We start from the raw sequence: 15,693 nt of genomic DNA on the forward strand, positions 1-15,693 counted from the left end.
TACTTAGTCATTTACAAATTAACTGAAAGGCGAGTTCGACCAGTGTTTGATACCCACAGATATAATTAGTTTTGGCAGTTTGATGATAATCAGAAATATTAAACAACTTGCATAATATAAACAAATTCAGACTAAAAATTAAAGGCATTATTGTATTCTGACAGAAATATGGAGAAGGTCAGAAGCAGTTGCACTATGTCTTTCTGGATCTAGAGAAAAAACACATGATAGGGTGCAAGGAGAGGAACTGTGGTAGTGAATGAGGAAACCAGGAGTGGCAGAGAAAGATGTAAGGGTTGGTGCAGCATACATATGATGACGGTGAGACAGTGGTGAGTGTACGGTAGGAGTGACAGTGGGAGTGGGATTACATCAGGCATTGGCTCTGCGCCACTTTGTTTGTGATGGTGATGAACAGGTTGACAGATGAGCTTATAGAGGAGTCTCCCTGGACTGTGATGTTGGCAGAAAACACTAATCTGGAGTGAAAGTAGGGAGCAGGTGGATGAGAACCTGGAGAGGTGGAGGTATGCACTGGAGAGAAGAGAAATCAAAGTCAGAAGAAGTGAGACAGAATACATGTGTGTGATTGAGAGGAAGACGGGTGAAACAGTGAAGATGCAAGGAGCAGAGGTAGTGAAGGTAGATGCTAGTGATAGGGTGAGATGGAGGCAGATGGTCTACTGTGGTGACCCATAAAAGGAGAAGCCTGAAGAAGAAGAAGCCTCACACGTGGCAACATATTCATGTAACACCATACTGATGCAAGTTCTTAAAAAAAGTGGTCTTCTTAATAAAATATCCTCCTCTGTGAAACCAACATCCACTCCCCACTACTTTCATCTTCTTTGTGAACTTCTTTTCCCCCCCTCCTGCCTGACATTCCCATGTTTAACATCCGTGATCCAATATATCCACTATCCCTCTGCTGCACATGTCCAAACCATCTCAGTCTTTCCTAATGTTGTTCTCAAACTCACTTCCAATTAAAACTAAAAAAAAGTAACCTGTGCCTTTTGACCCTTTGGAATATGGCGTTCCACTTTCTGGTAATACAAAATAGAAGTATATATAGTTAAGTGAAAAAAATGTCGCCAAACAACAACAATAATGTGTATATGTAGAAAACGGGATCAATTCAAATTGCAGTCGCACACTTCTGCTCTTATTTTAATGGTTCATATGCTCACTTCCGGTTGTGGCCAGCGTCATTTGCTTCGAATTGACGCGTCATCAGTGTGTTGGGAGGGAACAACCCAGAACCGAGTTCACTTCTCCCCTCACGTTCAGCGCCGAAGACTGCGTCCTCTGGTTCTGATGAAAGAAGTGAGCTGGAACTCCGGGAGCGTTTTATAACTCGGGCTAAGCGTCCCCTCACATGCTCTGACACGTCTCCAGACTGTACACACATCCCGTCGGTCGGCGGAGGGAACCTTTACTCAGCTGGTTTGACACATTGTGAATAAACAGAAAAGAGGGGGGAAGATGCTGATGAAGGAGTACAGGATATGCATGCCCCTCACAGTAGAGGAGGTAAGTTCTCCACCACTTGTTTCTGTTGTTATTTTTTAAATCACGAGCGGGGTTCAGTGCTGTTCGGACGACCTTAGTGGCTAACGCCGTGGGTTTGCTTGTCCCAGACATGTGGCAGGAGGTCATATGAAGTGAGAAATGCGTTCAGGTTAACTTCACTGGAGACTAATCCGTTATCTGCGCTTTATGCACACTTCTCCGCCTTTATCGGCACTTTTCTACTCGCACTTTAAATCACTACTTTTTGTCTGATAACGCATTGCAACACAAAGAACTCCCAATACAAGCAGGAGCCTTTACACAGCTCGTAAAACGCTTCCATCAAATATAAAACCAATTATAGATCCGATTGTTTGATCAGCTGGTGGTAGAATTGCGAATAGTGGCAGTGTGATCTCACTGTTCCTCTTACGGCCGCACACTCTGACTTGCTCACATGCAGGCAGTTACATGCATATTACATTGCATTGATGTAACGCTGCACATGATGACACTAACACAATGCAGAGCAGGGGTCGGCACACTGATACCTGCATGCACTTGTACCGCACGCAGCGATGTCAGAAAGAATTGTCCTTTGTCTGTATTCAACCTATTTGTCTGTTTGGTCCCGTGACACAGTCTAAAATTAGAAGGTGAAGACGATTGCTGCTCTCTTGTCCTGGCATGCTTGCTGTGCAGCACAGCAGCATCTTTTTCAATTGTCACCCAGGCCTTTGTTTTTCTTATTCATCTCCATCCCTCTTGTCGTTGCGATGTGTGGGTGTAGGGGGTGGTTTTCTTATAGCTGGGGGCTGGTATAGTCACATGGAACAATGCTTTCCAGTGGCATCTCCTCAACCCCAGACTTTAAGAGTAAAATCCACATGAGACTTGGTCACCTCTGAGGAAAGAAACACGTATTTTAAAGTTGAGCAGATAATGAGACCACTCTTTTTCAGGTCTTTTACGGGGAACTTATTCATTCATATTTTCCTAATTTTTGCTCTTTGATTATACATGGATGTGGTGATTGAGTTCTCCAACAGCAAACTTGTGTAACCTTCATTATATTCTTGTTTTCTGACACCTTTAGGATTTGAGGAAATCATGATTAGAGTTGAGGGAAAAGAAGATTTTGCACTGAAGTGCAATTACACGCATCCCCCGTTTACATGTACGGCCTTACACAGTAGTTTTACATTCACCGGGAAAATCTTGACAGATAAGTTCACTTTTCTTCCCATGGTCAGCAGCAGTTTTCTCAACACACACACTACGCAAGGTTTCACACCAACAATTCATGTAGGGACCAGCGGTTAAAAGAGAGAAGTTATTTTCTTGCACACGGGTGTTACAGGGACAGTGTGCTCATGCCTGTGTTCTTGAATACCTTTGTGGTGTGTGTGTGCGGTGATATAGCATCGTTCACACGTTTGTTTTTTTTCCATTCAGTAAAGCAGCCTTTCCTGTGAACATTTTATAAGCTTAGAGGAATAGCGAGCGCTTTCTTGTCACGTCGGTTTAACTTGTGAACAGATGGTAGTTATGAGAAGCAAGAACAGTGTAATCAAAGGCTCAATCTGCGATCGCGTTTTCAACAAGAGGGTCACCCTAGCACGAAAAATTCAAAGCACCACATAGGATGCTGCTGTTTTTTCCTTTATTTACAAGTCTGCTGATACGTGGGAGCACCTGACAACCGCTAAACCTAAGTTGTTATGTCTATATTTATGAGAATATGCTGAGCCAATGACACTTTAATTTACCAGTTCTTACTTTTAAAAATGCTGTTATAGTGAGGCTTGACTTTTTGGCACCTGCTGTTGTAACTTCCTGTTGCTATTTTTTTCCTTCCTCTGCAGTCGGGCTAGACCCAAACTATGAAAAGCACATGTAAACCCAGGGTGAACTTAAAAAAACCCCAACCCCTGCTATTTATGGTTATTGTCAAGCTTTAAAAACCTTATTGAGGTTTGTATGATGATGTGCAATGAAGCTAAACAAAATACTTAAATATACTCTTAGAAATACAGTAAAATTGGAAGTATAAGAAGTATAATGTGTATGTAGTTAAAGGTGAAGAAAAAAATAGTATGGACCAAAACGCTCAAAAACACTGATGCTTTTGTACTGTACTCAGAATGTGATAGTTAAAAAGAAAAGGGGGATGGAGACATTACTCTTACTTTTCAGCAAACAAGGAGGAGAGTGGTCATCCATTACTGATCACACAGGCCCCGCGCTTTGCTTCTTTTTTATTTGTGAAGATAAATCCCTGTTTGGATGAAACACAGGAAGCAGGGTACCATTGTTTGCTGACAGTCCTGTTACAGAAAGGAACCTCCTTAATGATCTGGGGGAAAAACATATTAGGCTGTAGTTTGGCCTGTTTGTTCTTACTATTCTTATCAAGCCTGCACACATTGAGCTGAGTGTCGTCCCCTCGCTCCTGAAAATCCAGTTTCCTGCCAGTCCAAAGGGATAGGAAGGATGGATTAAGATAATGAAAGACGGAAGGGTAGAGTAGACAGATGATGCATAAGGACAAACTGCGTTGTGCTGCCGGTTGATGCGCTGAAAGAAGGGAAAGGATGGCAGAGAGGACAAGAGGACAGGAGTGGAGTGGGGGTAATGGGGGAAGTTCTGGGAGATTTTTTTCCCCTTATAAGCGCCCCTGTGTCATAAACCGATACTGCGTACGTACGTGCACTTAGATTCTTAGAGTCGTGGGGACATGTAAGGTCACATCTCTCTGTGTATTGTCTCTGGGAAGAGATCACTGTCTGCTGCTTGCTGTGTTGCGTCATTCGAGCCCTACTACTGAGGTTGGACTGGCTGTCCGTGCTGTGTTTATACAAGTTTAACAAACATCATGCGCACTGAAGGAATCATTTAGCAATACCAGAGCGTATGAGCTGTTCCGTGAGGCTCAGTTCTCTTTCCTCTTAATCATCTCTGGGTGATGATTAAGACGCCTGTCTGGGTGCTGCAGCATTTTTCCATCCATACTCTGCCTTTCTCATTCTTCTTTCCAACTTTAAAAAGAGGAAAGTGGTCTTCCCAATTTCTTTGGAGATGAAACTAGAAAAAAAGAAATCACACAGAGAACACATTATTATGTTCACGCGAACATTTTCCTATGCTTAGCGTAAAGATTAGAGTGAAAGGAAAGAAATCCAGTTTGCACAGAACCTTTAAAGCTCACTAATTTCCAATCTTTACCCCTTTTTTTAATCTCAAATATGAAGTGTAAACACAGCACATCATGGTCTTATTGGAGATTATTTTCTCTGTTCAAATCTAATCTTTTAACCACACATTTGAGTGGCAGGCAGCAGATGATGTCACAACTCTCAGCCAAGAAAGAGTCGTAGACGTTACCAGACGGCTGGTTTGCTATACTAGCTGAACTTTAACTAGACATTTCAGTATTTATGATCAGCCAAACTAGCTCCTGCTTCTCATCTACATGTTAACACCCGAGGCCTGTACTATGAAGCTTTGTTAGTGGAAGGTTTTTGCATGGGGTTTTCAGTGTTGGTGAGGTAACTTAGTTTATTTGGTTACATGGCCATAGTAACTTCTTTGGTGCAGGTTATTTTCGAGGTAAGAAAATGACACATAAAAATACATGGTGACCAGTCAGTTCTCTTGAAAACATCTCCTCATTTCCTGAAAAATCTCACTGTGTGGATATAAAGAGAATCTGAAGATTCTCAGTAGTTGAGACTGTAAACGACACAAAATACATAAGGTAAGACGTGGCACTCCAAGAATCTCGACTTTGAAAAGCAGAATTTTTCCACAGAAATAATGGTGGTAGAAGTTTTTTAGTTTTAAAACAAAAATCAGATATCACTGGTGACTTATTGCTTTTTATTTGTTGACAATATATAAAATTTGTGTTAATACAGCCAGGTTTTTAGGTGAACTGACAAGGCTAGAGCCGTGTTACACAGACAGCTTTTTTCCCCTGGCTTTACACTGACAGCACATATGTGGCACTTTCCTGATAGTTACTGTCCAGTCAAAGTACTTTGTACTAGAAGCAACATTCACACATTAACATATGGGACTTTACCTCTAAGAAAGTCTTACATGCTTTGCTTGCAAAACTGTATTCAGTGCACCATGTATGATTATTGCAATATTCTCTGTAGTTTTTTCTTTTCTCATAGCTAGAATGGAAGAGCCTGGTTCGACTTATCGTCTTGATATCCAGGTTCTTGTTACTGCTTCGTGTGATGTAGCTAAGTAAAGTCATACAACGTACATTTATAGTACAGACCAATCCCTTGTATAATGTTATGATAAATTATGGTTTTTGTCAGCAATAGCTGTAGACAGAAAGAGGGTCTTTTCGGAAGATAAGAGCGTCATGATGTTAGAGGAGATTAAAGTCAGGCACCATGTATTAGTCAGTAGACTGAATAGCCGATGGACAAACAAAGTGAAACATGTGGCGTGGACAAGTCGGGGCAGAAAGAGAGAACTGTGTTTATCACGGGCTTGGACTTATATGCATTCCAAGTGGTAATATTGTTAGATTTGCCTCAGAGATGAGCTCATTTCAGCCTCAAACTTAGATTTTATTAGTAAGTATTCATAATTCTTGAAATTGCAGTTGCAAAAGTTTCCACCTAAAGGCTCGCAAGCCTTGTTGTAGATTGGACTCACCTAGCAAATGAAAAGATTTGCTCCTATTAACTTTAATTTTGTCAGTGTAATAATAACGGCCAGGATGACTCGGTGTAACTCAAGCCTTTGAAGCAGTTCACTCACAGTGTAGCTTCTCTGTTTGAGTTTTGGTTTAAAGTTCCATCTCAGAAGATTTACATGTAATACTAACCAGAACCACTTAGCCAAGAAATAATCATTTTCCCTTTTAAGTGCCTTGGGAATAAATCTGCCCTCTTCTCCTACGAGCTGAGCCATTCATCAGCCACCGTGGCGCTGAACCATTCATCAGCCACCTCTCTATCCTTTCCAGTAAAGGATAGGACACAGATGGATGTATTCCTCCTTCTCCTCTTTCTGTCTGTCTGCCATTATATCTTTTTCCTTCTGCAGCAGCTCTCACTTGCACCTCACTGTCTTTGTCTGATATGTATTTTTGGTCAACCTTTGGCTAACCCGAGTCTCTATGTGGCACCATCAGCACAGTTGTTTGAGATCGTAGCCCTGGTGGATGAATTTAAAGTTTTCATTGCGAGTACAATTTCACACTGTAATAGCTTTATCTGTGTCATGAAAAGGGCACCGGAGAATCTCTTTGAATTGTGCTCAGATGTAGACCTAGACCGTATCATTTGAATAAGGTTGTCACAACAGCGCATGATGTTTTCAGGGGAAAAGAAAAAATGATGCAGGGCCTCATTGCAGAAGGTCAGCCTCTTTTTTCCTTATTAACTGTAGTGACTCAGAGGATAATGACATTCAGCAGAGGATAGTGAAAAACACACCCTCTCAAAACTGAATAAACTGAATATCCATGAGTTTTTAGTCTGTTTGGTGTAGTCGACAGACAGTAGTACCCTTTGGCTGAATGCCTGTTTGATGGGGTGTTAGCGCTGGCAGTAACTGAAGGATTATGACAGCATCTGATTGCGAAATGCTGTAATCTCCTCAAAGACTTGAGCTGGGATAACATCTTTTTTGGGAAAAGAATGACATATTTAGAGGAAACCCGGAGGTATATCCATTATTGACCGCCATGTTTATCATTTGGAGGGAGTAGTAAAGCTAGATTTTGCAGAAACTGCTTGTTTTAGGGGCTAGAGAGAATGGATGTCTTGATGTATAGAAGGGTGACTTAATAAATGGGAAGACTGCTTGAAGGGATGTCTGGATGGTAGGTTCAAAGGACACCTAGGTGGCTTTCTAACTCGCCATTTTTTTGTGGTATTCATATGTTTGCAATTACCAGTTTTGTATAAATTCGTTACAGAATGCATATCATGATGTAGCATGCCCACATACTTGCCAAAAGAAACCTGCATACCTTACTGTAGTGTAATTTATGTTTGCACAGCTTAATTTCAGCTGAACACCTGCTCTGCTTCGACACAGCTGAGATTATCATTGATGTTGCTGACTAAAAGCAACGTGGACACAGAAGTGCAGTTAGCATCTGTTAGCTGTAGTGTAGCGGATATTTACAAAGCGCCATAATAGTCATTTTGTGATTTCTGCCATGAGGGAATATCATTCGTAAATGCACATGAAAGCGTTCATATTGTTCTGACATTGTATGAGCCCTCGAGCTTGGCAGTTTGAACAATTTCACGCAACACTGGCTTCCATCGCTTGATGTACTTAGTGAATTTTATCTCAGTAAAACTGTTCAATAGACAGTAGAGGGTTACATGTGTTGGAAATATTGTCTATTTCCCCAGGATATCTAATTTGTGTTGGAGGAAAAAAAAAGATCACTCTCTTTAACTTGATTGGCTGCCATTGTCAAGTGACACTTTGGCCCAGAGCAAATTTTTATGACACTAGCAGTTATTTTCCATGTGTCCACAGGATGAAAGGCAGAAAATATGTAAGAACAAATCTGTTATGGCTGAATGAAGACAGCAATGCTTCTTTGCACATTAAATTTTTTTTAGGCAATGTAACTCAAGAAGACTGTCCTTGGATGACTTGGTGTTCCTGTGGTTAGAATGGATAATGTAATAAAGTATAATAATGAAGTTGCAAAGTGAGGTATTGGTGATTGCTGTAGGGAACTTCTCTTTTTGGTCTTGTTAGATGAGTGAGGCGGAAGTTTGAGTTTTCGATTCATTACCTGCCTTCCGTAGTATATTAACATAACCTCAAGATGACCCCAAAGCTCCATGATATCCCTGTATCAAAATACCAGTATGTAATTCAAAAGCAGAGCTGCACATTTACTCAGTATATTGTTTTCACACTTCATTGTTAGATCCCTCCTACCCACTCCAGAGTTTGTTTGGGAAACAGGGCCCGTTACATGCTGTTTATTTCGTTGGTTTCGTGGTAAGGTGCAAGACCTTTTTGCCATCTGGTATACATGACAATGCTATGATTCAATCAGCGTCTCATTTACTGCCATTTACTCTTCTAGAGGAAACCATCATGGGTTGTGACGGACCATTATCCTCGGATGAAGACTATTCTCATTTCCTAAATGGCTGTGTGTGTGTGTTTGTGTGCCGGTGTGCTAGTGTATCTGGATTGTATTGGGACAAAGGCCTTTTCATAACATAAGAGCTCCATGATGTCGTCATGCAACACTGACAGCCTCGCCTGGACCGATCCTCTCCTTTATGTTCCATACTTTTAGTTGGAATGAGTGTATTTGTGCCTCTTTTTTGTTTTCAACAGTAAAGCACATGATCATTGCAAGCTCTTCAGTGATCTGTGCTCTATAGCAGCATCAAGCACTCGAGCCCTGAGACGCTCATGCGAGACTGATAATGAGCTCAAAATGATGGACAGCAGTTCCCAACATTTTGCGAGAGAGTGAAAACCCAGTGATCACTTACTGGAAATTTGCATGACACACAAAAAACCCCACTCGGATATCATTAGGAGTATTGCCTAATCATTTTCTGTTTTCCCATAAAGTCACATAAAAATAAGTAATGGAGTTAAATGAGTGCAGCGCAGGCTCTTTTTGATCAAGCTTTGGCATAAAACAACCTCGTGTCACCATGGAGAAAAAAAGGATTTCTTCCACCGCCCTAGCAAATCACACAGGAGGGATAAGAGACGTTTTCTACTGGCAGCCACAGTTAGAAGGCGGCTGCTAAATCTGTAAAATGTGGCTATAAATAGAGACAAAGCAGCTGATTCTTTACACCAAAGCAACTTTTCTTGCTGTGTTCAATTTGGGAAATGTCACTGAAAATGCTTACTGTTTGCTACTTTGGGTGCATATGCCAATACCGTGTCTCGGAGATGCTTTATAAAAAGAAAAAAAAACATGCTGAGATTAGAATAAAATGTAAACGTCCTTTTTACTGTTTGCTCTACATCCTGCTACAAGAGTTTGAAGGGTTGCTCTTCTCTTTGGCCCTCAGTGTAATTGCGAATGCTCCCTTGTATAAAATCACCAAAATATGCACAAATGTGATATGAGGATGAGAGGCTAGATAGAAGATGAGTGTAAATTAATATACACAGCCTCTTTACAGCACTTGACATTACAGGCATTCATTTGCTGCTCTCAAGTGGATTTGTGCAAATTTTCTTTGTTGTTTATCGAGAGAGCTTTCACAGGGGTGTGGTTGAAGAAATTTTGCAGGAAAGATGACAGGAATTACATGAAATGGTCTGCGTGAATGGGATTAATCAGTGCCAGTAGCAGACAGCAAGGGCATCAGAGAAGTAATGCATGACAAATTAAGGATGAGAGGCGAGCTGATGATGATGTAGTGTTGATATGCATGATGTGTACTACTAATAACGCATGGAGACATGGGGAACGCAAATCTAGTCACGTGGAGTGTGTGCATTCATCATTGTGAAGTGATATGCATACACATAGGTCAGCTGCTGCTATAGTGCTTCTATGTGAAGATCTCCTTTTTAGTTTCTTTTTATTAGGAGTGGCCAAGGTAGCCTCAAAACTATATCACAACAGAAAGAATTTGTGATAGCGATATTTAATGTAGTACAGAAACCCCCCCAAAACTGAACAGTATTTTGTTGATGCTTGCAGCTTGCACATAGCAGCATCGATTTGTAAATAAAGGGCATTTAAATTCTCCTTTCCAATAAGCTGCCATCAGTGTCACTTCCTAATTTGAAGTTTAACTTCAATGGAAAATTACAGTGACACAGCACAAGTCAAATGTAAGAGCAAAAGTAGCCCTGGTAGTGTTCTGGCTGGAAAGTAAAAGTATGACATCATTGCCTAACACAGCTTATTTAACAATAGCTTAAGCAACTTAACTTTGTAACTCTTGAGGAGCTGCATGTCACAAACTGAAAACTGAAAAAACTGAAGAATCTTTTTGGGATGTTGCATTTTGGGTCGAGTTTTTAAACAGCTGCTTAGAATCCTGTTTTTCCAACATGTCAGTAATTTCCATCCACCGTTTGCTCTTCCTGTCATATGGGATGAAGCTAGCGATGCTTGGTTGGGCCATTTATTTGCACATCACCAGCTGCTAATATCTTCTTCTTCGTAGCCTGGTTTTACTCGAAGGTTGTTGCCCCAGTGGTTAAACTAATTTGAAATTGAAACCTTTAAGGGGAACAGTTTATGGTCGCCCGCTCACCCCAAGAGCTAAACTGGTGCCCAGATTAGCTCCCTTCTTTGGTAGTAAATCGTCGGAGGAGGACGATACTCGGCTCTTGCTCCCAGACGTGCCTGGGCTTATCTCATTATTGCGTGCACTGCAGGAAGTAAATGCATCACATTGCTATAGCAACAATATCACAGTATGACATTTTTTATGTCACGTAAAAATTTATACCTACGTTATTAAAGACGATATGATATGGCTCAGCTCTGTTTTGTTTTTGTTATACCTTAGGTGTAGCATAGAACTCTGTGGAGCCTCAAGAGCGTCCTGATAGACTACTCAAAACACTTTTTACAATATGTGGTATTTATTAATAATAGATTTTAGGGTAGACACTCAATATTATTTCATTAGTAAATCTGTCCATTTTCCCAAATCATTTGTGAAAACAGTGGAAAATTCCCATTAATTTTTTTCCTGCACTTGAGTTGGCGCCATTTAATGTCCCCTCCTGTCTTACCATCGGTGCCAAAACATCCCCATTCATTCAAAAGCGAGACATCGACTCGCTCTCGCTGCGATGTTAAGGCGATATGAGTGAATGGGTGATTAAAATTGATTGATTGTACGAGCAGTGTCAGAGTCATATCGCCCACAACGCACTTATGTCTGCAGCTGTCAGTGGGGTTCTGCTCTCCACAGCAACCCCTGCATTTCCCAATGATCACTTTAACCAAGCTCGTGCACACTCTATTATTTATCTTGCCACAACCGAATTTCCACAGCCCCTTTTTGTGTTTTATGAATTATTGAGTAGATTCCTGCCAAAAGCAGAGGGGTGTGTGTGGGTGTGCAGGGTGGGGGATGGAGGGGGTTGAGTGGTTGGGGGGGTTAACGCGATAAACAGAGTAAACACATCACTTCTGTCTGAGTAAAGTGTTGGAAATTATGGTCCTACAAACGCACACAGGAAACAAGATTCTGGCCGTGACGCTGAAAGTGATTCTGAGAGGACAACTATTAGCACTGTTAAAATTTCAAGGGTGATTTGATTTCACTTTTAGGAAGTTCCTTAATGTATTTTGTAGTGCTACATGGTGCTAAATCCAGTTGTGATGCTGATCTAACATTACACTATTAACAGACTTGCTGTCCCATCTTTTGAGAGTAAAATTATCCGAGTGAACAATCTGTTGTGAATTTCAAGATCACGCAGTGTCTTCAAATCAGTTATATTCCACAAGTGTTTATTTATACAAGAATTATAACATGCCAGCATTAACTTTATACAAATGTAACTGACTGTTTACATGAAGTAAACTGCTATCTGGGAAGATTACCTCTATTGACTTGTGGCCTCTGCTTTTGGGGATTTGAATTTGTTCACGGTCTCCTGAATATGTACAAACACACTTTAGCAACTCAAATATAGACTTTGCACTTGTACTGTGATATTGTGGATAATGGGTCTAAGTTCACACAAGACTATAGACTAGAGTCGGTTGCTGTCGACAGTCAAGACCTGTTACAGCAAAGACTGGCGTTTGGCTGCAGAAGAGCACAAAATAAAAATGATGGTATCACGTAACATGTTAAACGATGTTTTTAGTCACTTCCTTTTGAACTGTAGTGCTCTGGTTTTGAGAGGCAAGAGGGAAGGTTCCAAATAAATACAACAAGGTGCTTAAAGCTTGATTTAGGCTTATATCTTCAATACTTAGCGTTATCAGTTTGGCATTTGCCTATCACCTTTAGTATGAAAGTGGCTTTAAAGTGGCCTCGTGCTTGGCTACACTGTCTGTGGTTGGCTATTTACTGTGTTCTGTGTGTTCTGCCCTGATTAGGTCTTTGGCCTTTCTTTCTTGACTAGCCTTTAGCTCTATAATCTATGAAGAGTGAGTTGCCATCTGATTCAATTTAATGTTCCGGTGGTCCTCTTTCACCGTCTGTAGTTTCACATGTTGTGCGTGTGTATTTTGTATTTGTGTACGTGTATACAGGCATAGAGCCGATGTCCTTTTCGCAACCTGTATTTGTACAGTAGCTGCTGGTCCCTGCTGTCTCTCCACAGAGAGAGAAAGTGCAACACAGGATTGCAGAGAAATGGAAAATTAAAATCCGCAACCCCTTCCCCCCCGCTCCCTCTTTTTTTTCTGCCTTTTTTTTCTCCATTAGTGCGTGAAGAGGCGAGAAGGAAAGATTTACCAAGATGGGGTTAGGGTATTAAGATGGAGATGGAAAGTGGAGGTTCACCAGAGGCTTTCATTCAGTAAAATACATGCAAATAAGAGGAAGAAGGGGGAGAACAAAGATAGACTCAGATGGTGTACTCGCATGAAATATGGAGAAGGAAGGATACGTTTAAAAAGTCATCTTTGGTTTAGTGCTGCTTACTGCTACATTAGCATGATTTCACTGCCTGACACTGAAATTATAGCAGCTTTAAGAGTGTTTTACGAATATAATGTGCTTTAGTTTTTTGTTTTTTTGGACTTTGCAAACTTCCGTCAGTTACTTTGCCGTCTTCTGAAATAAGTAAGGCTTAATTCCTCAGGTGCGTCAGTGCCCGTGTGTGCAAAAATGCATTTGGCATTAATGTAGCTATGATTCACGAGTGAATCTATTTTGTACTCGCTTTTAGAAAAGTTTCAGTTTGCTCCCGCCATGTGTAACTGAGCTGCTTTTACACTCGGGATAAGAATACACTTGCGCACACTGGTCATCATGCTGTGCTGCTATGCCTGCAGCCCACACACAGGTGCAACGCATCTTTGGAAGAACTATCATCTCAGCCTACACACGCACATACATACACACACACACACACACAAATTAGACAGGCTATAGATAGCTATATGCTGACACGCTTCATTATCGTCTCTGGTTTCTATGGTAACCAGCACCATCCTTCCCTACCATTACCCTGATCGCGGACTGGATTATAGTGATTATGGTGTAAGGCTATCCCTAGGATAACTGTCAAATAATGAGGCAGTTGAATGAGTCTTACTTTACCCCAAACCTGGGATTTAGCACCAATCACTTGCTTGCAGTGTGGATAATTTCAGCTTAGACATATTGATGCCAAGGTTAACAGGCTCTGCTATTTTTTTTTTAAGCATTTGTTTATGTTATGTTTCAGCGGGGTGTATATTCAATCCAGCACATACCTCTAAACGCAGCAAAATTTAAATGAACCATGAAATGTCATAAGCTTCTTTCTCTTTTCTGACAACAAAAAGACAACACATGATGACGGAGCCCCAGTGAGGAAAGAAATGAGACGTTCAAGTGGTTTTTAATGTGCATAAAAACTGTTAATGAGAACAGTGCGCTAATAAGATACATGAACTAACCTAATATTTTTGTGCTAAAAAGCTTTTGGGCTTGCTGGGGGTCCTCCCGCTTGTGATTAAACTGGTAGAAATCCTAGATGCATCCAAAGTGTTGGACTGATTGAATGACCTTGCAATACTCAGACACTAGATTTTACTTGCAAGAGGTGATTCTTTATTTAACCGGCTGACAGGAAATGCCACGGGAGTAAAACAAGCTTTCAGATGGTAAGAGCTTTAATCTGGATGTGAATTAAAAGCTTACATAGCCTTTAAGTGATTATAATGAGAGACTTGATATTTACCATTTTTTACCACCATTTTATAATTGATTGAATATTTACAGCACAATAACTGCTATTCAGGTGCACATTTTGAACTTCTCAACTTGAAAATGAGCCTTGTCCAAGTACGCTGAGCTCTCCTTGGGTATAAGATTTTTAAGGGAGTGCTGTCTTGCACTAACCTGGGCTAGATGTAAGGCCAGTATTTCCCCTGCCACCTCTGCATGAAGGAATTCTGATGAAGGAACACAGAGATCACTCGCTGAATGAAGCTAATAAACTTCATGTCTTATCTTAATGGGCTCACAATGACGCTCAGGCAATCTCTGCAAGGGACTGCCTGAGCGTGAGAGAGAGGGCAAATTATTTTCCACACCGAGTTACAATTCCCCACGTGATTGTAAAGGTAGGTCATGTTTTGAACTCCTCCTTTGAAAAAGAAGAGTTGGTATTGATTTCTTCCCTCACTGGTGCAGGTGCGTGTGGCGTGTGTGTGTGTAAATTTTCCCCTATTTTAGTGTCCTCTTCCACCGAGTCAGCCCTGACCACGGTTGATTTGCTGTGTGATTTGCAGGATTAAGCAGCGAAAATGCCAGCTAAGATGCATTGACCGGAGAAAGTGTGTGTGTGTGTGTGCATGCATGGAAGCTACATGGTTCAGAGTAGGGGGATGGAGGGGATAATGTTTAGAGGAGCAAGTAGAGAGATGTGCTTGTCTAATCATTTAGATAACAGAATGGTTGATCACATTGATAGTTGGCAGTCAGCTTGTAGGAAAGTACAAAAGGAAATCGATGTTTTTAATTAGACACTGAGCACATTGCTTCTCTGTGCAGTTTTATAAAAAGAAGCGGGTAAAGAACAGATAATAAGAATAATGATTTTTATTTTTTGTATATATGCATTTAATATTTGAAGGTATGGCTATTGTTGGTTTAAGAAGTTGTTTTCTCATTTTTGTCATTCTGATTGTGTTTTAAACACTTAGTATTCATTTTGTTTTGTTTTTTTATGTGTGAAGGTCACGCTCCTGGTTAAATAAATATTTCTATTTTTTTCTCCTTTCTGACAACAAACAGATAAAAAATGATGATGGAATCCCAGTAAGGAAAGAAATTAGACTTTTGACCTGTTTTTTGTTTTGTGTTTTTTTTTTTAATTATATGTGTAAAAACAGTTAATGGCAACGGTGGGCTAATAAGATACATTAGCTAATTTAACAGTTGTAGCTTTTATCCTAAAAAGGGGTCATCTTGCCTGTTGGAAACCCTATAAGTGGCTTGTTTTGTAACATTTTAAAGAGATTGTAGTCTGTAGCAAATCAGAACCATGTTAGTGGTT

General features: G+C 40.6%; 1 protein-coding gene across 3 annotated transcripts in view; it reads left to right on the forward strand.

Annotated features, from left to right (window-relative positions):
- Nucleotides 1-1,237: 1,237 nt before the first annotated feature.
- The window catches only part of LOC100700691 (phosphatidylinositol transfer protein cytoplasmic 1), a 71,813-nt gene continuing 57,357 nt past the window's right edge, over nt 1,238-15,693 (forward strand). For 2 of the 3 annotated variants that reach the window (XM_019359707.2, XM_019359709.2), the window contains exon 1: nt 1,239-1,533. In XM_019359707.2, coding sequence (XP_019215252.1) covers nt 1,486-1,533 — 48 coding nt within the window. In that variant the 5' untranslated portion in view covers nt 1,239-1,485. Of the gene's footprint in view, nt 1,534-15,693 lie in introns of all 3 variants that reach the window. The other variant, XM_019359708.2, reaches the window with a different exon arrangement.

This window comes from Oreochromis niloticus, linkage group LG6 (assembly GCF_001858045.2).
Source record: "Oreochromis niloticus isolate F11D_XX linkage group LG6, O_niloticus_UMD_NMBU, whole genome shotgun sequence".
In the NCBI taxonomy this organism is placed as follows: Eukaryota; Metazoa; Chordata; class Actinopteri; order Cichliformes; family Cichlidae; genus Oreochromis; species Oreochromis niloticus.